At 34.9% G+C, this 24330-nt stretch overlaps 2 protein-coding genes across 3 annotated transcripts; both read right to left on the reverse strand.

Annotated features, from left to right (window-relative positions):
• Positions 1-12651: 12651 nt before the first annotated feature.
• LOC145111651 (Ribosomal protein L31) lies at positions 12652-13985 on the reverse strand. 2 transcript variants are annotated; one of them, XM_079047911.1, is made up of 2 exons: positions 13836-13985; positions 12652-13107 (listed from the first exon to the last, which is right to left on the reverse strand). In XM_079047911.1, the coding sequence occupies exon 2, from the start codon at positions 13099-13101 to the stop codon at positions 12889-12891; it is 213 nt and encodes a 70-aa protein (XP_078904037.1). In that variant the 5' UTR covers positions 13102-13107; positions 13836-13985; the 3' UTR covers positions 12652-12888. The 2 variants fall into 2 exon arrangements, with proteins under 2 accessions (XP_078904037.1, XP_078904036.1); XM_079047910.1 differs by having other exon boundaries at positions 12652-13113; positions 13836-13963.
• A 2875-nt stretch (positions 13986-16860) lies between these two features.
• VTC5 (GDP-L-galactose phosphorylase VITAMIN C DEFECTIVE 5 (VTC5)) lies at positions 16861-18971 on the reverse strand. Its single transcript, XM_079048009.1, has 6 exons — positions 18707-18971; positions 18505-18608; positions 18365-18424; positions 18010-18252; positions 17478-17912; positions 16861-17392 (listed from the first exon to the last, which is right to left on the reverse strand). The coding sequence occupies exons 1-6, from the start codon at positions 18822-18824 to the stop codon at positions 17021-17023; spliced, it is 1332 nt and encodes a 443-aa protein (XP_078904135.1). The 5' UTR covers positions 18825-18971; the 3' UTR covers positions 16861-17020.
• Between the last annotated feature and the right edge of the window lie 5359 nt (positions 18972-24330).

The following is a 24330-nucleotide window of genomic DNA, read 5'->3' on the forward strand; positions in this document are numbered from 1 at the left end:
CATATTATTTCATGAACCGCATTTGGATCCCTAAACTTGGGGGATTCAGAGAAGTAGTCATGAATGAAGCCCACAAGACACGATACTCCATCCATCCGGGTTCAGATAAAATGTACTTGGATATCAAGCAACATTATTGGTGGCCTAACATGAAGGCAGAAATTGCCACTTACGTTAGCAAGTGCCTCACGTGTGCTAAAGTAAAGGTGGAATATCAGAAGCCCTCGGGATTACTACAACAACCAGTATTTCCCGAGTGGAAATGGGAAAGGATTACTATGGAATTTGTGACCAAACTACCCAAGACGACTGATGGTTTGGATACCATATGGGTAATAGTTGACAGGTTGACAAAATCTGCTCATTTCCTGCCAATAAAAGAGTCATACAAGATGGAACGACTGACAAGGATCTATATCAAGGAAATCGTGAGACTCCACGGAGTGCCAATATCTATCATCTCAGATAGAGAGAGTAGGTTTACTTCACGCTTTTGGAAATCGCTTCAGAAAGCTATGGGAACACAACTTGACATGAGCACTGCCTACCACCCACAAACGGATGGTCAAAGCGAGCGAACTATTCAAACGCTAGAAGATATGCTTCGCGCATGTGTGATAGACTTTGGAAGGTCGTGGGATACCCACTTGCCTTTGATCGAATTCTCGTACAACAACAGTTATCACTCAAGCATCAAAGTTGCTCCTTTCGAGGCATTGTATGGGCGTAAATGTAGATCACCGTTGTGTTGGGCTGAGGTAGGTGACACTCAGCTAGCAAGAGGACAAACACCAGGCAATGCATTAACGGGACCAGAAATCATACGCGAAACGACCGAGAAGATAATTCAGATCAGAGCCCGACTGCAATCATCACGAGACAGACAGAAGAGCTACGCCGATAAGCGGCGAAAGCCCTTGGAATTTAAAGTCGGGGATCGGGTGTTGTTAAAGGTCTCTTCCTGGAAAGGGGTGATTCGTTTTGGGAAACGGGGAAAACTAAACCCACGATACATTGGAACCTTCGAGATTCTTGCCCGAATCGGTCCAGTGGCTTATAGACTGCGGCTACCCACTGAGCTCAGCAGTGTACACCCCGTGTTCCATGTTTCCAATTTGAAGAAGTGCTTATCCGACGAAACCCTCGTCATTCCATTAGAAGAAATCGAAATCAATGAGAATTTCCTGTTCATCGAGGAACCAGTCGAAATCATGGACAGGGAAGTGAAGCGTACTAAGCAAAGTCGCATTCCGATTGTGAAAGTTCGGTGGAACGCGAAACGTGGACCAGAATTCACATGGGAGCGCGAAGACCAGATGAAGCAGAAGTACCCTCACCTATTCTCGCAATTTCAAATCTAGCTTCAAAAAGAATTTCGGGACGAAATTCCCTCTAACGGGGGATGATGTCACAACTAGGAATTCTGATGCTTTGTAAAACCCTTAACAAGGATAACATTGTAACTAAAACTTGAAAACATGTATGGTGCTTATTCAATGACCACAAAATTCCATCAAATACTCTATACAAACATTCAAATAGTCAACAAAAGGTTGGAAACCCTAAAAATCCCGGTTCAAGTCCATTTTGGACTAGGATTTCCTTATTGGGCCTAATGGACCAATAAACTTCCAATTTGACTATTTTGGGCTAAGAACTCTTAAATGGGCCCTAATTGGACTCACTTCCATAAAACTTAACCTTTTTGGGCCTTATAAGCCTAAAATGGGCTAGTTTATCTAAATGGGCCTTGTTGGGCCATAACAAATCTAATTAGCCCTAATGGGCCATAAAACTCATTCCTTGATGTATATTGGGCCGTGAATTACTCTAAAAGGCCCAATGGGCCGAAAACCATCAAATTGGGCCCATATTATGGACTCTAGCACAAAAAGGCCCAAACCATTCTTTTCCTTAGCCATTCTCGGCCAACAAGTATAAAACAAAAAAAAAGGAAATGAATGAAAGAATGGCTCCATGACACCTTATTATTGTTTAGAGGTTAAGTAATGGGTTATCCAACAAACAACCATGCAAGTCTCATATACCCATGCAATTCTCTCTCTTCTCCCTCTCCTTTCTATCTTCGGCCGAAGACACACAACCCACACACACATTTCATCCATCTCTTTCAAACAAACTCTCTCTAGAAAGGTTCCTTCTTCTCCACAAATTTTCGAAGATCTAAGGTGGATCAAGGAGATTTCCACTAAAAACTCACCCCTTCCTTGGTAAGTCCTTACACATCTAAGTTGTATAACTTCATCCTTGTGTTAAGATCATTCATTTTAAGCATTTTTGTGATCATACTCTTAGAAAACCTCCATAAGTTCGAGATCAACCCAAGAAAGCTTGCTAGGGTCGAAAGTAACATCAAACTCTTCCCTTTCTTCTTCAAATCGAAAACAACAAGAAAATGTGAGTTCATACCCCTCTATTTTCGGTTTTCATAAGTTTTATGGGGGAGAATACAAGTAAAATGTGTAGATCTATGTGTATGTGTATGTTATGTGTGATTTCATGTGTTTATGTGGTAAATATGCAACAAAAATGAAAGAAACCTCGAGATCTATGGCACAAGAAGGAAAATAAACATAATCTAAGATATATTACACTAAACAAGTCAAGGAAAATTACCCTCTAAGGTTATAATAAACATATTGCAACATAAAACTCATTTTTGGACTATATTTGTCAAATAAACAAAAGTTGGGTTAAAAATTGTCATTCACGGTTTTCTTAAGGACCAAAAGAGTCAAAACAGTTAAAATAAATGTTTTTATGAATATTATGCTCTTGCAGTTGCCGATGCGCTCAGCTCCCGACTCCGGTAACTTAAAAATGGATAGAAAATCAAATCAAATCAAATCAAATCAAATAAGCTCCTAACAGGTTTAGCTTGGCTCAAATGGAGTGATCTTGTTCTTGTGCAATAAAATAAGAATCTACGGCAACTTTGGGGGCGTGGCGAGCCGTTGGCAGTGGAGGCCTATAGCGTGTAACAATTGCATAATAACTTTTATACAAAATTTCAATCAAAATATCAAAATACGAAATCAAGAATCGATACCTATATATATATATATATATATATATATATATATATATATATATATATATAAATAAATAAATAAATAAAAAAAAGGAAACTGCAATAAAGTTCCTATTGACCTTATAATCGATTTAGTCTATATATATATTTTTTATTCAATTAAGTCTCAAATACTGGTAATCGTATTCAATTTAACCTTTTTACCCGGTCAACAGGTCATCCAACTTTCAAAAATTACATTTTTGACTCAGATTTCAAAATTTATTACAAATTTGGTCCAAAATTTACATTTTTGGCCCATATTTTAAATTTTGTTACAAATTTGGTCCAAACTTTACCATTTTTGCCCAAATTTTAGAATTTTATTATGAATTCATCCTAACTTTAGTTTTTTTTACAACTTTTTTTCTAAAAAAATTATTTCTAATATGTTTTTTCTTTATAAAATCATATTTATACAAAAAACGTATTTTCACATAAAAATCTTATATTTTCTATATAAAAACTTTTTTAAAAACTTTTTTGTATATATAAAATATCTAGTTATAAAAATATGTATATATATATATATATATATATATATATATATATATATATATATATATATATATATATCTTACTATATTATTATACAAATCTTACTATTTCCAAAAATAGATTTAAGACGTCCAAACCATTAAGCTTATAGTACAAATAACCAAACCAATCTTATCTCATTCTTTAATTCCCGTTTCATTCAAAAATTCAAAAAATTACAAAAATGGAAATCGTCCACTTTCCCCACATGGTATTATCTCAAGCTAAACCAACATTTCTCAGTTCCCTTAAAAATAGAAATCGTCTACAACTGCCTAATGCAATAATCTTTCCTTGTCATTCGTATATTCCCTTGTTATCTAGCTTATCTTGACCTGGTATACTTCAAAATTCAACTACTTCTCATTTAATTCACCCAACTTCAAGTTCAAAAGGCTCTATCACATCCTTCGTCCCTCCATGCCATAAAGCACACCGTCAATCAACAATACAATGCTCCCTTCCCATATATCTCCCCTACACTTATCTGATCTCCATCTCCACCCGGTTTCTGCACTCACACCACTTCTCTGGAGAAGAACCCCACCATAATATGTCTCTATTCGTCTCTAAACCCTTATCCTGCAACCACTCTCTAACCACTCTCTGCCTAATCGTTACCAGCCATCCAATTTTCGCCCTTCGGAATTAATGACCTAGCCTCATCTCTCCACCTTCAACCACTACTACAATTACCAGACATCGATAGCGATATGTTTCCTTCTCAAGAATGTTCAAAGAAATAGACCAGGTTTGTGTTGTTCTTTTCTTTTCCTCTGTATAAAATACTTAAAAAACCCCATTGTATGGCGATTGTTGGTGCCAATTACTGTGTGATTACAACCGATACTCGAATGTCCATTTGCTACAGTACGAGTTGTTTGAACCGATTCCATTTCTATATCTCTTTATTTGTGTTTGTGTTTGCAAAAACAGAATCAAACTTATTTGATTTCGGATTTCATGAGCTCACCACTACGACCATCAGTGGCATTCACCACCGCCGTTTACTGCCTTCCTTCTCTCTTTATCTCAGTCTCTGTCACAACTAGGAATTCTGATGCTTTGTAAAACCCTTAACAAGGATAACATTGTAACTAAAACTTGAAAACATGTATGGTGCTTATTCAATGACCACAAAATTCCATCAAATACTCTATACAAACATTCAAATAGTCAACAAAAGGTTGGAAACCCTAAAAATCCCGGTTCAAGTCCATTTTGGACTAGGATTTCCTTATTGGGCCTAATGGACCAATAAACTTCCAATTTGACTATTTTGGGCTAAGAACTCTTAAATGGGCCCTAATTGGACCCACTTCCATAAAACTTAACCTTTTTGGGCCTTATAAGCCTAAAATGTGCTAGTTTATGTAAATGGGCCTTATTGGGCCATAACAAATCTAATTAGCCCTAATGGGCCATAAAACTCATTCCTTGATGTATATTGGGCCGTAAATTACTCTAAAAGGCCCAATGGGCCGAAAACCATCAAATTGGGCCCATATTATGGACTCAAGCACAAAAAGGCCCAAACCATTATTTTCCTTAGCCATTCTCGGCCAACAAGTATAAAAAAAAGGGAAATGAATGAAAGAATGGCTCCATGACACCTCATTATTGTTTAGAGGTTAAGTAATGGATTATCCAACAAACAACCATGCAAGTCTCATATACCCATGCAATTCTCTCTCTTCTCCCTCTCCTTTCTATCTTCGGCCGAAGACACACAACCCACACACACATTTCATCCATCTCTTTCAAACAAACTCTCTCTAGAAAGGTTCCTTCTTCTCCATAAATTTTTGAAGATCTAAGGTGGATCAAGGAGATTTCCACTAAAAACTCACCCCTTCCTTGGTAAGTCCTTACACATCTAAGTTGTATAACTTCATCCTTGTGCTAAGATCATTCATTCTAAGCATTTTTGTGATCATACTCTTAGAAAACCTCCATAAGTTCGAGATCAACCCAAGAAAGCTTGCTAGGGCCGAAAGTAACATCAAACTCTTCCATTTCTTCTTCAAATCGAAAACAATAAGAAAAGGTGAGTTCATACCCCTCTATTTTCGGTTTTCATAAGTTTTATGGGGGAGAATACAAGTAAAATGTGTAGATCTATGTGTATGTGTATGTTATGTGTGATTTCATGTGTTTATGTGGTAAATATGCAACAAAAATGAAAGAAACCTCGAGATCTATGGCACAAGAAGGAAAATAAACATAATCTAAGATATATTACACTAAACAAGTCAAGGAAAATTACCCTCTAAGGTTATAATAAACATATTGCAACATAAAACTCATTTTTGGACTATATTTGTCAAATAAACAAAAGTTGGGTTAAAAATTGTCATTCACGGTTTTCTTAAGGACCAAAAGAGTCAAAACAGTTAAAATAAATGTTTTTATGAATATTATGCTCTTCAAAGGACTAGATATGTAATTTGTAGCTTAATGGGCCAATTTTTGGGCTTTTCGGCCCATAGGCCCAAAAATTGCGAAAATATGATTTTCAAGGGACTGAAATGGTACAACTCTCAAAACAGGGGGTAAAAGGGGTAAACAAAACTATTTCAGGGGTTAAAATGATTTTTTTTCCAAAAAGGATCAAAAATGTAAAGTTTTTGGAATTTGGGCCAAAATTGTAAAAGTTGCGAAAAACTTGGACTTTAACCGAAAAACTCCCTACTGAAGGGGCTGAAACTGCCAAAGAGTAAATTTTGAGCTAAAAACATTACTTAAATAAGTCTATGGGTCAAAAATGTCAAGAAAATGGTTTAAGGGCCTAAAATGTCTTTTTTTATATATAAGGGACTAAAATTGTCATTTTTATTAGAAAAAGGGCTGAATGGGTCAAACCAATATTTTGAGTCAATTATTTTATTATTAAGATATTTGGGTCAAAAAAAAAAAATACCAAATTACAACTTATAAAAATAGAATGAAAAATATACATATATTTTTAAATATCGTTATAAACAATCGACAAGTTTCGTGCCGTTGCGAATTTAACAATTGTTCAATCAAACTTGTGACAATTATATTATACCTAAAACAAGTAAATATTCAAATAGTTGGGCTTAAAAGATCCTAATCATGCTTATTGGGCCTTCGTGGCCCATCGACATGACTTTTGGGCCTAACAATAATAACACATGTCTATTGGGCCTCCTGTGACCCAATACATGTTTAAGGGACCCTCAATGGCTTTTATGTGTTATTGGGTCTCAGTGGCCCATTAGCATTGCTAGTAAGGTCCAATTAAATCAAATGTGAAATGGGCCAACGCGTCCTTCGTATAACCAACAGCCTTAAATAACACACGTAATTAGCAGGACTTTGTAATCCTCTTCTCCTCGTTTGTTAGGCTTACCTTCAATTCAAGTAAACAAATACAGGTCGTTAATCAATGGTAATCAATTTCGTTTGGATTAAGTGAGTAATAACGGGCGACACCTCTAAGTGTCGTTCGTAGTCTGTAGTTATAATCAAAGTCTCCTGGAGGGAGAGCGAGAGTTTGTGTATAGATCTATACGGGGGTGACTCCCCCACACCTCAGCTGTTCGCTACAGTTAGACTCGGCCAGTCTAGGGTAACAAAATCTTAAGATCAATTCCGGCGTCCGCTAGAATGCCAAGACAGACGAACTAGTCATTATCATGCATGGTTATAACGACTCACATAAATAAATGAATCCAATACTATCCGAGTAATCAAGGAAAATCATAATCATTCGTTGTGACGGTATAACAATTTGAAACAATTATATTATATTATCGGAAAACATCTCGTTTTTCGAGGAAATCAACACCATTCACTTGTACGTTTAATAACTATAATGCAAAACTTCTCATTTATACACGTTTTGAAATCATTCATGCACAAACTTATGGATTTTCACACTTTGGTATAAACAATTGTCTTTTCAAAAAATATCGGATTTTCTGGGTTTTATAAACTACACAAAACATTTTTATAACAACCCTGCTTATGAACTCACCAACATTCCATATGTTGACGTTTTCAAAATAACTTGTATACAAACACATTTTTATAAAAAAAATGTAAACAAACACGATTTTATAAAAAAAAATATAGATAAAATAGGTGTTTGTATACATTTTTTTTTGTAAAATACGTTTTTGTATACATTTTTTTTTACAAAAACGGATTTGTATATATTTATATACTTAATAATACCTATTTTTATAACTAGATATTTCATATACAAAAAACTTTTTAAAGAAAGTTTTTATATAGAAAATATAAGATTTTTATGTGAAAATACGTTTTTTTTGTATAAATATGGTTTTATAAAGAAAAAGCATATTAGAAACAGTTCTTTGAGAAAAAAATTGTAAAAAAACTAAAGTTATGATGAATTCATAATAAAATTCTAAAATTTGGGCAAAAAGGGTAAAGTTTGGACCAAATTTGTAACAAAATTTAGAATCTGGGCCAAAAGTGTAAATTTAAGACCAAATTTGTAATAAATTTTGAAATATGGGCCAAAAATGAAATTTTTGAAAGTTGGATGACCTGTTGACCGAGTCAAAGGGTTAAATTGAATACGATTACCGGTATTTGGGACTTAATTGAATAAAAAAAATATATAGGGACTAAATCGATTATGAGGCCAATATGTAGGGACTTTATTGTAGTTTTCCCTAAAAATAAATAGTGTTGATGCAAATTTATATAAAACAGAAAAAAAAATATGGTTGCTTTCCATTTTGATATAATACTGTTTATCTAGTTTAATTTTTCGTTCGGTAAAAAAACAGAAAAATGTCTAGCTCGTCAAGACTTTTCCATGGGTTCCTTGTAAGCTTCATAACTCTTCATGGACTAGTTATCAGTTATGTTGATGTTTGACTATGATCCTGTTTGATATGCGTATGAGGTCAGACATTTTTGTCTGACCCGGTAAGAAAGAAAGAATCGGTTGACTGAGAAAAGAAGTCCTCGTATTCCACTAGTGCCCTTGCGTGTGTATCCCTATACGTGTGCGTGTGTATCGTATCCCAGCAGGAAGAATCGATCCAACACCCCTTTTGCGTCTCATTCTTAATAGACTCACATAATCGATCGATCCAACACCCCCTTTGTTTTCTTAAAGTCGATCACACCCCACCAAGAATTGCACCCTCTCATTCTCTCTAGATCGGTCGATGAACTGCCTCTCCACTTCGGTTCGAATTTAATTGCAGGTATGTTTCCCCTTCTCATTTGCGTTTATATCTCCAACAGCAGTAAGAACTCAGACCCTACCCCTTCTTCTAAATCGATCACAATTCTTCTTCTTCTTTTTTGTGTGGTAAGTGTGTTATTTTGGGTTGGGGGAGAAAGGTGGCTACTTGGTGGTGTGAGTGTGTTTGTTCTATGCTTATACTAACAGTCATTCATGCAATATGAGTATGGATGGGTCTAATTGGAATGGCTATTATCAATGTGGGGATGGGTATCTTGTATATCTTGGTGTATTATCAATCTAGCATGCCAACATGTGCAATGAAAGTTAGATACTATTTGTCTCGATTTTGATCGACTGTGACGAATTCTAAGCATATGTGGAAGTGATATAGTTGGATGTAACTGTTGGATGAGATTGGATACAATGTTGATTCACTCAACAAGGTTGATCGGTGTTGTCAAAGTTGTTTTATAGTCAAGTCTGGATGCTCCCTCTGTTCCGATTATGCCCCTGGGATATATCATTATATGTAAATGGCAAGGATGTGTTGTTGGTAGTTTTAAGTGGCTACAATTGATGTTTCTTTCACAAGGTTGCTGGTAATTCTCTTGCTTTGGATGATTTTGCCCCTACACAAGTTTTATCTGGAAATGCCTTTTGCTCACCCGTTTAGTAGAGAGTTTGGTTATATTAGTTTGATGTGGTAAGTATATATTGTATATGTTGGACATTTGTTGTTGCTATTGCATTTTTCCGTATGTGTTTGGTTTGAAATCAAGTGTCTGATCAGAAGTACAATCAAGTAGCAGAGTAAAATAATTATTTTTTTTATCAGTCAATACATTCAGTCAGATGTACAATCAAACAACATGGTTTCTTACTCAGTCATGATTTCTTATCCGAATAGACATTTCCTAGTCAGCACTTTCTCAATTAGCAACTATCAAACGGGACCTAAAAGTCAAAAGCCATGTTAAAACATAAACTAATCTCGCTACTCGTTTTCAGCTCTTTGATCAATATCACTTTTATTAAAACAATCAATTTGGCAATAACCATTTGTACCGAAACACTAAAACACCGATTACTACAAGTTCAAACCGAAATAATCAGTTTAACCCAACATTTAGTTATGGATTATATACCCCAAAACAAATAAGTGTTATGCATAGTTTGAAGCATCTTTAGTGGGAGGGAGGTTATTTAAAGACAGATTAAACTTTGCAAAAATATTATAATGTTTTGTGATTTGAGTAATAAGGTTTATGAAAAACTTTTTGGAAAGTAGTGATTTCAACCCATTCGTCAATTTTAATAATGTTTATGATTCGAGATTCATGTTTATTTTTGAAAATTGTTTAAACCAAATTTTCCAACATATCTAACGGGACTTAAGATAAAATTGCAATATCCGCTATTTTTAGTTGCTTAATAACAAGCGTCGTAAATTAAAAAAACCTTTCTCCGTTAATTCGTTCCTTAACAATTTTTTTTATTTATTGTATTGTTCTTTTATCAAAATCGCAAATTATGTAATTATGTAATTATATAATTATATGAGTATAAACAGGTCTATATAGCGTCGTAAATTAAAAAAATATCAACACCTTTCTCCGTTAATTCGTTCCTTAACAAAAAAATTTATTTATTGTATTGTTCTTTTATCAAAATCGCAAATTATGTAATTATATGATTATATGAGTATAAACAGGTCTATATATATATATATATATATATATATATATATATATATATATATATATATATATATATATATATATATATATATATATATTTCATGGTAAGAACGTTTTCACCCTTTCGCCCCTTTCGTCTCATGAATACAGGAATACTTTACAACTAGATCTTGTGTACTTTTTAATGATGCCAGCAACACGACATGGATGATAATTGATATCAGATAACCTATTACTTAAAACACAAGTTATCGAAAGATTATACATGTGTGTCTATGCATGTTTAATTAATGAGGCCTTGGAAACTACTATATTTTATACGAAGAGGTAACACTTTTGACTTGTTTATATATAAGTTGGTCATTTTGAGTTTTATTTGATTATTTAACACATTAATTATTTATAAAGTTAAAAAAGGATAAGGGGGAAACAAGTGTGTAAATCTAACAAAAGTCTCCTTTCTCCCGGGCTCGATGAGTGGGTTTACATTGTGTGAAAGACGGCTTTGAAAGTTGTATCATCCAAAAATAGGACAAAACACTGGAAAGTGTTAATGGATGGATAATCAACATATATATTTATATGAGTCTCATTTGATACGTTTAGTTTATTAGAATTAGAAGTTGTATAACTCCTCAATATATCCAATGGATCACAAATAGGAATGTTGTGACCCCAACTATTGTCATAAAACTTTGATAGGATGGGATGAAATCACAAAAGAACAGAACAACCAAGATAATAGAATGAGCAGCGATGACATGATAATTAAGTTTTGTCGGCTTAAAGGAATGAAATGAATTATTCAAACAATCAAGATAAAATTCGATGACCTCCTTTGAAACATGGAGTAAAAATATAATTTCGTGATAAAATTTAAGGAGATTTGGTCATATTTTGAATTAGTTATTAAAAGAGCAAATCTATGAAAAAGTTGATCAATAAAACATGTGATGATAGATAGGCAACTGAAAAGTAAAAACCGAATAATCAGACGCCATTTCTGTTTAAAGCAATAAGAACAATAATGTTGGGCAACGAGAAACGCGTAAAAAAGGTAACGGTTACATGGGATCGCAAGTGAGAAAAGCAAGCAAAGCATAAGATATTAAACAATTTCAATAATCAATCTTGTTATTCAATCAATAAACAAATATTTGTCTGAGCCGTAGACAAATTAGGTCTCATTTTAAAAAAAATTAAATTTATTCATATATAATAGTATAATGCCATGAAACAAGACACACTAACCACATAAGATGAAATATGTTATGAATTCAAGAAGCAATAGATTTAGCAGAAGGGCAACTAAACGGGTTGATCATGTTGTGGTGGTGGCCGACCTTGAAGCATAGGGCATAGGTGGTTGAGCATCATATAGAGGCGGCATCAGGAATTCTGGAGGCTCAACAATAACAGGCGGTTCGGGTTGTTCTGGTCCTCTAGGAGGCTTCCGGGGATTAGGCGGAAACAGAATTGGAGGCTTTAAAGTTGTGGACCCCGCATAGCCACACAGTCCGTAAGTACAAAAAACAAAAAATGGGCAGCGATTGAAACACTGGCCACAATTAAACGAGTTGATATTGGTATCAACACAAACACCTCTGCAACATTGCCAATTAAACGGGCATCGAATCCCGCATAATCCACAGTTGTTCACATCCGAGGTCACCTCAACACAACGGTTATCACAACACCTTCTTCTAACCCGAGATGGGTACCCACCTTCCTCACAAACCCAACGCCGGCCCCTGCACCCTGACACTTGGCTCCTAACCCGCTTAACCCATGGCACCACAACCCGTGTCCGGTTCCCCTCGTAACCTTCCCCTCGACCAACATACAACAGAAATACAACAACCAAGAGGTTGTTGATTCGAATATGGGTTGCTCCAACCATTTGCAAGATGCATTACTTTGAAAAAAAAAAAAGGTGTCAACATATTTATAAGGCGATGAGGAGGTAAATCATGACAAACAGGAAACTAACTAATAGTCACGGGTGAGTTCATGTTTTAAGGCCGGGAGTAATTATTATTAATGTAATGTGTGAAAGAAAACGCGTTATTGGTTATGTGGGTGTGTTTTTTTTTCTTCACTATATGCGTTTTCATGTGAGTAAAGCATGATTAAAAGCCTCAAATGCCCTCTTTAGTCTTTATAGCATACATACATTCAACAAAAGGGAAGTGTGAAGATTAGGTAATGGTAAACATGGGTGGTTCTAAATAATGATGATGTAAACCAAAAACAAGTAACCAAATCAACTTGTCAGTCTTATGACTAACGGGTACAAACAAGTAACCCAACCGACATCAAGTTTATGGTGAAAATTTAAAGTAAGGGCAAAAAGGGAAATATTGGTTTTACTTGGCCTCGTCTTCTTTTTCCTCTTCCATTTGTCCATAGCGACGCTTGAACTTGGCAACCTGACCAACACTTTCAGCCATCTGGCGTCTTGCTCTGAAGTGATAAACTTTTCCAGCTTGGTGTATTTTGGTCATCATAACATGCATCAATCGCCCACTTTGGGTTACATATGAGATCCATTGCATCTGAGGGTGGATTCCTTTCTTCATTTCTTCCTGCAACTGAAACAAAATCAATCAACACTTGATACAGCTCCTAGAGAACAGACAATAAGTGAACAGTATACATTTCCTAACTGCTACACGTTATCACATAGGTGTAGTAACCATGACTCTGAGATGAGTAATCCAACCAAGCAGTGATTATGGAAACCGGATTCACCACTCTTGTACTAGACTACTACTTCTAGCTTGGTAAGGAGTTAGCATATCCAGTAGGACAAATAAGTTAGCAACAAATACACCATCTTCATTGGGGTAATAGATCGAACACTTGGTGCTCATTAAAAATAAAAACCCCTCATTTAGTTATGAAATGGAAACCTGGACCCTTGAAAATATAAGATCACGGGTTCAAATTCCCTATCAGGATGTTACTTCCTACGTTCTGGGAAGATAAACAAACGTTGATTTTCATAAGCCAAAGTAGAAGGGTGTCTAATTTGAATCCAAAACTGAACAAAAATAATTAGGGTTTTCAGTAAAACACACAGTACTGGTCGTTTATGGCTAAAACATATAAATTTTTCAGGAAAAAAAAAATGAATCATAGCAAATCAGAGATCCTACAAAGAAAGTGAAGCAAAAACGCATACAATCGAATTCAGGAGATTACGAAACGAGAAAATTTCCACATCCAATAATAGTCAACCAATTAAACCAGATATTCCCGGTAAGCAATCTTAATCAACAATGTACAAGAAGAAAAAGCTAGAAGCTCAAACCTCGTGAAAACGATGAAACTTCGGCAGTCACTGGCTCACCTTCAAGAATTCGCCGCCAGCCTCGCCTTCTCCCCTTCGATAAAGAGTGAATTACATACATCACACCCCCAGAATTATGTTTAAATGACACTTATAATCCCTAATGAAAAAAATATTTATTTGGGTGTTTGGTATCAAAACAATTAAAATTATAATTTCATATCACTCAATTCAATTTTAATAAAAAAAAAATGGATAATAACTTACTAGTATTTTTCATTTTGTACACATTTAGTCATTGAACATTTTTGTCAACATTTGATCATTTAACTTGTTTTTTTTGTCCACATTCAGTCCTTATAACCGTCTACTCCAGATTAAGCCGAAAAATAATTTAATATGATAATATAACTGTCAGTTTGTACATATTTAGTCATTAATATTTTTGTACACATTTAGTTCTTATGACCGATTTCTTCAGATTTTCCTCATGTCATCCTACGTGGGACAATCATTAATGAATAGTTCTCATACGTGGCCCGTCCTTCACTTATATCAGTAACTTAATTCACGAATCGGTCAAATAATGTTGGTACCCTAGTTTTTTCCAAGCAGAAGATGTCTTCGGCTCCAGGGTCATCTATATGTCATAGCAGACAACGAGATTCTTTGTGATTGCATCATCCTAACTCGAATTTGCACTTCCAAGACAAAAGAATTAAGGGAGACGCTAAAGGAATTTGCACTTCCAAAACAAAAGAATGCCCTAGCAAAAAGTTTCATTTATCTCCATAGTAAACAACGAGATTCGTTGTGATTGCTTCCTCCCAACTCGAATTTGCACTTCCAAAACAAAGAATTTCGTTGTCTGTTATGGAGATAGATGAAACCGAAGCCAGAGACATCTTCTTCTTGGAGAAAACTAGGGCATAAACATTATTTGACCGATTCGTAAATTAGGTTAATGATATAAGTGAATGACGAGTCACGTATAATAACACTTCATTAATGACTCTCCCACATAGGATGCAGTGAACAAAATCTGAAGAAACCGATCATAAGGACTAAATGTGTACAAAAATATTAAACCATATTTATCATAGATGATACTAAACAAATAAACTAGATATAGATATACCACAAACCACATTGATTTATAAATGATAGTAAAACACAACGACGACAACAATGGTGGTGCTGGTAGTGGCGGTGACTAAAATATTGGTGGTGATAGAGGTAGTGAATGTGGCGATGGTGGTGGCGGTGGTAATTTTGGTAGCGGAAAAAGAGGTGGTGGTGATGGTGGTGACGGCAAAGGTAGCAGAGATGGTGGTAGCGAAGGAGGTGGTGGTAGCGGCGGTGATGGAGGCGGCAGTGGTGGTGGTGGAGGAGGAGGTGAGGTGGTGGTGGTAAATGTGGTGGTAGCGCCAGTGGAGGTGATGGAGATGGTGGCGGCGAAGACGGTGGTGGTAGTGGTTCATCGCTTGGCGAAATTCACAACTATCTATATTGGCATTAAATAGCCACTTTTCTACAAGTTTTTTTTTCTTAATATCAGTAAGTCATTTATTCTTTTTTGGATCTCTTCCACAATAGTGACTCTACGTGCCTAAAATTCATAACACCTATTTGAGTCCCTCTTTCCGTCTTCTATACATCTCTATAGTGATTCAAACATATAATCGTGCTTCATTGGTGGAAGTGGCCCACAATGATAGAATTTTGGATTATTAGCCGAAGGTTAAGTATTGAACAATGACATTATTAGTTTTTCCGATGATAACCATCTTTGTTGGTATCGGAGGAGCTTGTAACGCATTTACTTTTCTCAGACTTCTTGGGTGGCTTAGCATACATATTTTCTTAAGAAAATGATTGGAAAGTGAATGACTCAATGTATATTTGTGTGAATCATGTTATTGTTTTAAGATGTTTAGATGGTAGGTGGATAAGGTGTTGGGTGAGAACTCACAAAGAGACGAGTTAAGTAGGATTGTTGGATGAGAGTGTTGTGTGGGTTCATAAACATTAGTGTTAGGTGGGAGAGTATGGTATATTTATAATAGCAATGTCAGATGGGAGAATCACTTCAAATCATAGTGGTATGAGTTTGGTGGATTCATAATATCAGCGCTAGTGATGAAGTTATAATTTGTTATATATAAATGAAAATTACATTATTTGGTTTTCCATATTTGATGTGTCACATTATGTCATCTTTAAACAAATGGTATGGATTTTTAAAGTATTAAACATAAAACTTGATACCATAAACATAAAAGTAGATCACATGAAAGTAAGTAGTATGACAAGCATGACATAAAAATTAAATAATATGATTACATAAACGTAAATTGCAAATGATTTCCTTGGCGCATCAAGTCTATTAAGGGGTTTAAAGATTATTACTTCATTGGGCCTTTCTCATTCATATGGAATTGAACGAGGATGCATTATTTTCATTCCGTATGTAGATTGATAAACCGTTGATATGAAAATTTAACAAAATGGTGAAGGTGTGTAAAACCTAGTATGGTATAATAGAGCATTGGCCTTCACACATATACAAACAATATCATGTAGATTGACAAACACTATTCATCATGCAATCATGTACATCAAAGTTGTCGTTCTTAATAAGGTATACATTCCAAGGTCCACACTCTCCTTCGCAACACTATTTGTGGGCAAGGGTAATTTCATCAATTAAAGATATTCAGATTCTCATTAATCATCATACAATATAAAAAGTAATATATGTCAATATTTGTATATTTAATTTATCTCCATCTTCACAGCTTTGAGAATACCGGTACGGTGCCATTGGAAAACCTCAATGAACATGGATATCTTTAAATTTGGTTCATTTGTTGAGAATGTGTACATAACATCTACAATATTAGAGGTCGTTATATTATAGGAAAACACACCCTTGGCTCATTTATCACAACCAATATTGTCCAAGTCATTCATGTTTTGCATGTTGAAACCAAGCCAAACGTGAAACCAGAGGTTCCACATATGTTAAAACATATTTTCCACATGGTAAACAAAAAATCCGTAAAAGAGATTTTCCACAATTCAAATTCATTATACAATAGCTCTAGCCAACACATGAACAACAAATCAAACCCATGCAGGGCCTTTATTCAATGTGAACCTAAACTTTCAAACACTCCAAATTACATAAAACACCAAACATATGCCTAGTGCTGAACCATACACTCTTGCTTCCCAGCTACGATTCCAGCCTTGTGGGACCCGGACCCATCCACATCCCTAACTTGATCAACATCTTCAACATCCCGAAGCTCATCTTCATCACCCAAGCTTCCAGCCTCTGTAACAACAACAGCACACGAGATGGCTTCAAAGATGATTGCTATGACTTCCTGAAACCTTTCTTCAGAGAGAGAAACCTCTGCTAAAAGCCTCCAAGCATTTTCCTCAGACGCACCATCATAGTCCTCCTTCCGTTTCAACACCATGTGTCCACTTATCTCCCAAACTGCTGGATTCACTTGTGTGTCTAAAAGCTCACTACTCACTTCTCCCAAAGCTTGTTTCTCCGCATAACACTGTTTTTCATTTTATTTTTTCCCATTAGAAAGAATATGACCTAACATAACACAGAAAGAAAATCAGGAAAAAAAAAAAAGGAACCTGAGGGAGGAGGAAGATGCGTCTTCCGGAATCTGATATGAGGACATTGTAAGGTATATTGTTGTCTTGAAGGCACATGCATGAATCAGAAACAACGTTTGATAAATCTTCAACTGAATATCCACCTTCAAATACAAGACCTCTAACTGGGTACTTGAGAATCTCCGAAATTACAACTCCGCCATTGAAGTCGGTGATCTTTCTAGTTGGAGCTTTTTCAATTGGAAAGGTTACAGCTAAATAGTAAGCCTGAAAGTGAAGGTGATTGATAGTGGCAAAGGCACCAAGACTATTGTAACCTACACGGAAGTATGGATTCCCAGCTTCTGATGCCATGTAAAGTGCAAGCAAGAAGCTTTCATGGTCGATCCTTTGGGGTAAACACTCCAGAATTCGAGGAATTAGAAGCACGTGTCCGTATTCGATTGGACTCACCTATTGATTAACATAGATTTATAAAGAATAAATATTTATCAATAAAAAAAACACCATATGTTTCTTAGACAATTACAAGAAGATGAAAGTAACTTACGTTTATGGCAACGACACTGGGGGAGTTATTGATGTTGATAGGAGCATTTGGATAGAATTTGACTTCACCATCTTCACTTGATTCAAACTGGAAGAGGATCTCCTCTTGCCCAACTTTAGTGAAGTTGAACTTGCTCCCATCAAACGGCTGAAGAACTTTATCCACTCGAAACTCAGTTGGTCTTTTCTTTAGGTGGCGACCCTCATTTAGTTGAGCAACAAATCCGTAATCTCCTGGAATGACCTGTTAATTGCATAGATATACATGTATATAATTAGATTTAGGGAAGATGATAACTATTGTATTTGTATGCAACAAACATTTATGAGATACAGACAACTTGATGTCTGACTACCTTTGTTTCACAGGCAGTAACATCATAGCGAAACAGGCCCCTCTCGACACGATCCTCCCACTGAAACAAACTAAGAATCTTAGCATAAAGTGACAGAGATCTAAAACCCAAAAAAGTAAATCATCGGCTTTCAGTATTACCTCTCCAAGGAGGAGGGAATCCAAGAAAGCAAAAGGAGGCTCCTTTTTGTCACTGGATTCAACCTTATCGGATTTTCTGAAAGCATACAAAGGTAGCTTTGCCCCTGAATAAAATAACAACAATACGTTAGAATGAACAACGGAGTGAAATTGTAGCAAGATGAAGAAAAAAGAGCTCGACGAAAAGCATTATAACAAACACCTGGTAGGCAACAGTCTCTCATGCAATTACGACCACAACCACCGGTCGCACCGGCGTACTCCGACTCTTCCTTTTGGTAATTGGAAAGAACAGTGGGAACCCTCTTGATCCTCAACATCTTCTTCGATTAATTGGGACGCAAGGCAAGCAAACAGATCTTGATACGAATTGTGTATATATGTGTATACGAAAAACCCCACAACTAAATAAAATGCACCTAGGCTACGATGGGAACGAAGAAGGAGTAAAAACCACCGCCGGCGAGGAAGAGGAGGTCAGAGGGACTGCCGCCTTCAGAAGGCAAAGCCCCACGTCCGCCGTGCGTAGAAGGGTTACTCTCAATAGTTATAGCTCCCTTCCCTCGTACTGATTGGGCATGTGCAAGTGGCCGCGGTGCTCCGTGTATAGCCGTGGTGTCTACAACTTGATGATCCCGGGTTTTACCCCAACACGACAATTCTCTGTGATACCAGGGAGTGAATTAGAAAGCCGGAAGAGAGAATCGTAGACACCGGAGGCAATTGTTGGAGTTGGGGATGGGATTGAATGGGTGGGAAGGAGATTAGATTATATAGGGATTATGCCGGATAACGCCAGTTGGAACTGTTGAAGGTTGTCCGAGGAGTTTCTATGGCTGAGGTTCGGCCGTGACGAGAGGAGTGTTTGAGTGGCTTTGAGTGATTTTGCTCTCGTTTTGTGGGACTAAAATTGCTAGTCGCAAATTAATTCGAGGAGGGGAAAAGAACACACAACACCATTTGACGTCGTCTTTTCCAAATTAATTTTTAATTTTTATTCACTACCTATGGATAATGGATCGCATAATATTATTTTTTACTCACACGATTTCTTAATTTATTACTGCAAAGTTTGTGTTTGGTGCGTCAGCTAACTTATTTTTCGAGTTTTTTAAGTTATCATGTTTTGCAAGCCAACAAATCCCTATTCTAATAAATGAATAGTTTTAATTTCATTTTGTCAAGTGTCAATCTAATACAACTCCTGATTAATATTATGTCATGTGTCATGTAGATATATTAGGCATTTCAAAATTCAAATTTACATTTTCTAATTATATGTTAAATTTGAAGTTATAATATCTTTAAAATTTTGATATATCTCTAATTAATAATTTATTTAAAATAATTGATTAATAATTACAAATTTTTATTATGAAAGTTTAATTAATTTTATAACTCGTGGTTCTCACGGGTTATAAACTAGTAGCTTATAAGCTAAGTCAGTTTTTTAAAAAGCTACTTAGACTAGTTTTTTAAGATTTTTTTTTTATTTTCCAAATATACTTCTTAATTAATTATTTTTTTCAATGTTCTCTTAAGCCATTTTATATTTTTCAGCTACCTTTTCAGCTAGTTTTACCAAACGATATTTTTTATCAACTATTTTTTATTTAACATGTAGCTTTTCACCATTTAGAAGACGACATCAACCCATGAAATTAAATAATTTTTTTTCGAGTTCATTACACGTCAATTAATAAAAGGCATTAGCTAAAATGACTATAAATAAAGTATGTATCGTCACATTTTGTATTTGAGTTGATGTAATTGTTGCCAACAAATATGAGTTTATCTTTTGTTTGCTTTTAAAATATAAAAGATTTGTTTGTAAAATATATTGGGATATATATGTAGAAGAAGAACAAATGTACGAAACTTGTAAGAATAATATTATATGTTTTTTAACGGAATGCTGATTAAAATTATTTTTTAAATTATTTTTTTCTAACACTGAAATTTAAATAGTTTTAGTTTATTGAAATTTAATTCATACAACTTCATTGATAATTTCTTTTTTAAGTTATTCATTCCATATAATTTGAAGCGATACATTGGGTTGCTCGTATTAAGAAAGAATTAATCGTTCAAATCTTATCTCCTTAAAAAATTATGAAGCGCGAAACATACAATGATAATGTTATTTTGTGTAACTAACGAGTGTTTTGGTCAAAAATCGACTAAGTAGATCACAACCAAAATGTATGAGAGGCTATGGTGTTGTTAGTGAAGTAATTAACGAAATTATAACAAGACTACACAAGAGATTTACAAGAAAAACCATCGATCATTACTAGGATCTCCGGCATAAAACCTTGGGAGGTGATAATGATCACTGCATTGATGATTTTATTGATTGAAATGAATTACAAAGAGAATATAATGAGTACGAGTATAAGTGCTAGTATACTATCAGAAAATTGTGTGTAGTGTGATGAATACAAGTGATTTATATAATCAAATGCTAATAACTAGAACTCTGAAAATTTCGGGATCCTCCGAGATCAACTTATAGCCGTTGCTTGACTTGGTCATCCAGGTCTTTTGCATGGTTGTGACGACTATTCGTTGAGAGTGTGACTTTGATTGGTTATTTCTACACATATGAGAAAGATAAAAGAATATATTGTCGTTATAAATATTAAAAAATATCAGTCAGGATCCTGAAGTATATTTGGGATCCTGAGGTTCAAGGATCCTGAGCCTTTGAGGATCCTTAGACTTGAGGATCTCAAAGTGGTTCCGAGATCCTAGCCCTAACAATTGCCCTCAAATTATTCATGTGAAATATTTTGGAGTTAGTTTGCCAAAATTCAAAAGAATAATTTTTAAAAAAATAAAAAGAAATAAATATGATAAAGGGTTTTGAATTTTAAACCCTAACGGATAAGATTTATCCGTTCAAGAGTCATCATAACCGGTCTAATCAATCTTTCTCTTTCTTCTGTCGTTAGCATAAATAGAGGCAATCGAGTATGGCTACTCTTCCGTACGTCTTTAGGCTTTCGTCCAGTCGTCTTCTGAAGGTACATTTCTCTCCTCTTCTCCTTAATTTTTCCTTTGAGTAAAAATGGGCAAGAAAATGACCGTGTCTCGCAAGAACATCATCGCGTCTACTGAGGATGATTTCGTCGACCAGAGGATCTTATCATACGACGAGATCTGTTCTTTCGACGACGATGATATCGAGTCGTTGAAAACAGTTGGTGCTTTCTCTAATGAAGTTGTCTTCAAATCCTTTGATCCGAAATACCAACCTGACTTTGCTTCCTCATCTTGGGCCTGCTTTCCCGGATATCCCTTTGGTTTGGGTCTAAATCACCATGTGGAGTAAACTTTAGATCCGGAGAAACCACAATGACCATTTATGATGTTTTCTCTCTCTCTCTCTCTCTCTCTTTCTCTCTCTCTCTCTCTCTCTCTATATATATATATATATATATATATATATATATATATATATATATATATATATATATATATATATATATATATATATATATATATACTAGTAGCATACCCGCGCGATGCGGCGGCGGCGATTTGTTTCATTCTGACAATTAATTTCCAAACAAAAGTTAGTGTCATTTCGACAGTTATCAAGTTGTTTCCTTTCGATTTGTTTCATTCTGACGATTTGTTCCTTTCGATTTGTTCCTTTAAGTGAAAAATAAACTGTATAACATAAAATAACCTACAACACAAATACAAAAAATTTAAAATATTTTTTGTATGATAATTTAAACCTATCTAAAATTAGTTTCAAAACGATACAATATTTTTTTTGGATTGATCTCGTAACGGTGGATGGTTCATTCTTTTTCCGGGTGGTCCGGACGATATCAAACCGGTCTTTTTTCAGTCCGGACATTTTAGTATTGGTCTCGATTCTTTCTATCCAATCTTTTGCTCTTAACATACGCTTTTGTTTATTATTCATTTCTAACAATCAAATAAACTTTAAACATAAAAACATTGAACTCCACTTCCCTGAATGTTAAGATGTCAAGAAAAATTCCTGCAAATAATAAGAAGCATTGGCCAAACCTTGTTGGCATACAAAACAACCAAAACATCTACTTCTATTTTTAAATGCACAAATTTAAACATAAAAACATTTAACACCTTAAACAACTTTACTGAAACAAATTTACACCATCCATCAATATCAACTAAAAAAAACATCACTTTAACAATTATTCATATCAAATTATGGAAATAGATATGCTAAAAGGACCATCCACAAAGATCTATTGAGAAATAAATACATAAGAAAAATGAAAAGATAAGCTAGAAATTGATTAACAAATGGAAATAAAAGCACTACTTTTGGTACAGATTACATTTAATGAAATTGTAATATATGCACAAGATTTATAAAAAAATATTTGATTAGGGCCAATAAGAACCATAAATGGCTCAAAATGACCTCAAGACAACAACCAAGTTAAATGTGTGCGAAAACAACCTGAGATCAAACACACAACACATAAACGTTACATCCTCCTCATCAAATTTTTTGAAGTAAAAAACCAAATTGTGAAGAGTAAATAAACCAAGTGATACTTTAACCTGATAAATCAACACCTGGTACTAATTTTGGGAAAAAGTCAACTGAAACATACCAATTTCTTTGACCATGTTATGCATGTGGCATGATATGCTCTAAAGGCATTTCGTGACAAAGAAAGTATCCAAGATTGCCATTTCATCTTCTTCCTCTTCAAGATGATCCTCTTTTGCAATGTCCTCAATGTGTAGACCTAAGGATCATGAGCAAGTTACAGTTACCACACAAGAAATATTCCAGGTAATGATTACTAAAAAATGTTCGGAAAGTGACAAAAATACCCTTATCATCCCCAAATAAAAGATGTATGAGTTTCTACTTCGCACTTCTCACAACAGAAAATCTGATTTCCCTTTGTCAAAATGAACCCTTAATTTCTTTAGACTCTTAAACTTCCTACTCTCCTAAAAATTTCATAAGGAATTTTTTTTTTAAAATAGACAGAAAGGAAAACAACTCTTAAAGGAATGGCATGCATTATGAAGTGAAGATAGGAAACTCCAAACTTTTGTAGAAAGCCAGCGATGTTGTTATCTTGAAGGAGTTTGTGCCCTTCTTCATGAAGCCCATAGCACTTCTCTGCTTCTCTATTAGATCAGTGCATCATAAATTAGAAAGAACGACCATTCATTTACTGAGATAAGATTTAAAAAAAAAAACTGATTTTACCTCTTCTTTCTTTTCATCTTCTGAAGCCAAAATAAGTTATGTTTAGTGGTTATGCTTAACAATGACGTTAAAAATCAAGAATTATAGATCAACTCAGTTGGATATCTATAGTTAATCAAAGAAAATCATGGAGATATACACCAACTGGAAGTAACAAAGGTTGATTCCAAGAGGAACAAACAATACAGATCAAAAAGTTAGAAAAAAAAATACAACTTGATGAATTTTAGAATTTGGAATAGAAATATAAAAACATAAAAATTGGAATAGAAACATACAAATAATTTCCAAATCAGCAACGGCTTCATCAAATGCCTGGAAAAAAGAATAAATTGGAAAAAATGGTAATTTTAGAGCAAAGGAAGCCAAAAGATATGTCATTTAAAAAAAAGAGTATACCTAGATTGTGTGTCTCTCTCAGTGTACATCTAGGTCTAGGATTTTGATAGATAGAAACAAAGAGGGCGCGGTGGTGGCTGTGAGCGTTTAAGAGCAGAAGGAGGTGGAGCGGGAAGTGGATTTTGATGGTAAACGAAGGTGAAACATATGTTGCTGGTTGTTCGGTGATGGTGAAACTCATGTTGACG

This window comes from Lactuca virosa, chromosome 5 (assembly GCF_052849685.1).
Source record: "Lactuca virosa cultivar CGN04683 chromosome 5, Lactuca_virosa_CGN04683_v6, whole genome shotgun sequence".
In the NCBI taxonomy this organism is placed as follows: domain Eukaryota; kingdom Viridiplantae; phylum Streptophyta; class Magnoliopsida; order Asterales; family Asteraceae; genus Lactuca; species Lactuca virosa.

Excerpts from the sequence above, each read along its gene's own strand:
- VTC5 (XM_079048009.1), bottom strand. The coding sequence starts at position 18,824 with ATGTTGAGGATCAAGAGGGTTCCCACTGTTCTTTCCAATTACCAAAAG. Across the intron at positions 18,253-18,364 it reads TTACTGCCTGTGAAACAAAG|GTCATTCCAGGAGATTACGG; the intron begins GTAGTCAGACAT and ends TGCAATTAACAG. Across the intron at positions 17,913-18,009 it reads CCAGTGTCGTTGCCATAAAC|GTGAGTCCAATCGAATACGG; the intron begins GTAAGTTACTTT and ends GTTAATCAATAG.
- LOC145111651 (XM_079047911.1), bottom strand. The coding sequence starts at position 13,101 with ATGAAGAAAGGAATCCACCCTCAGATGCAATGGATCTCATATGTAACC.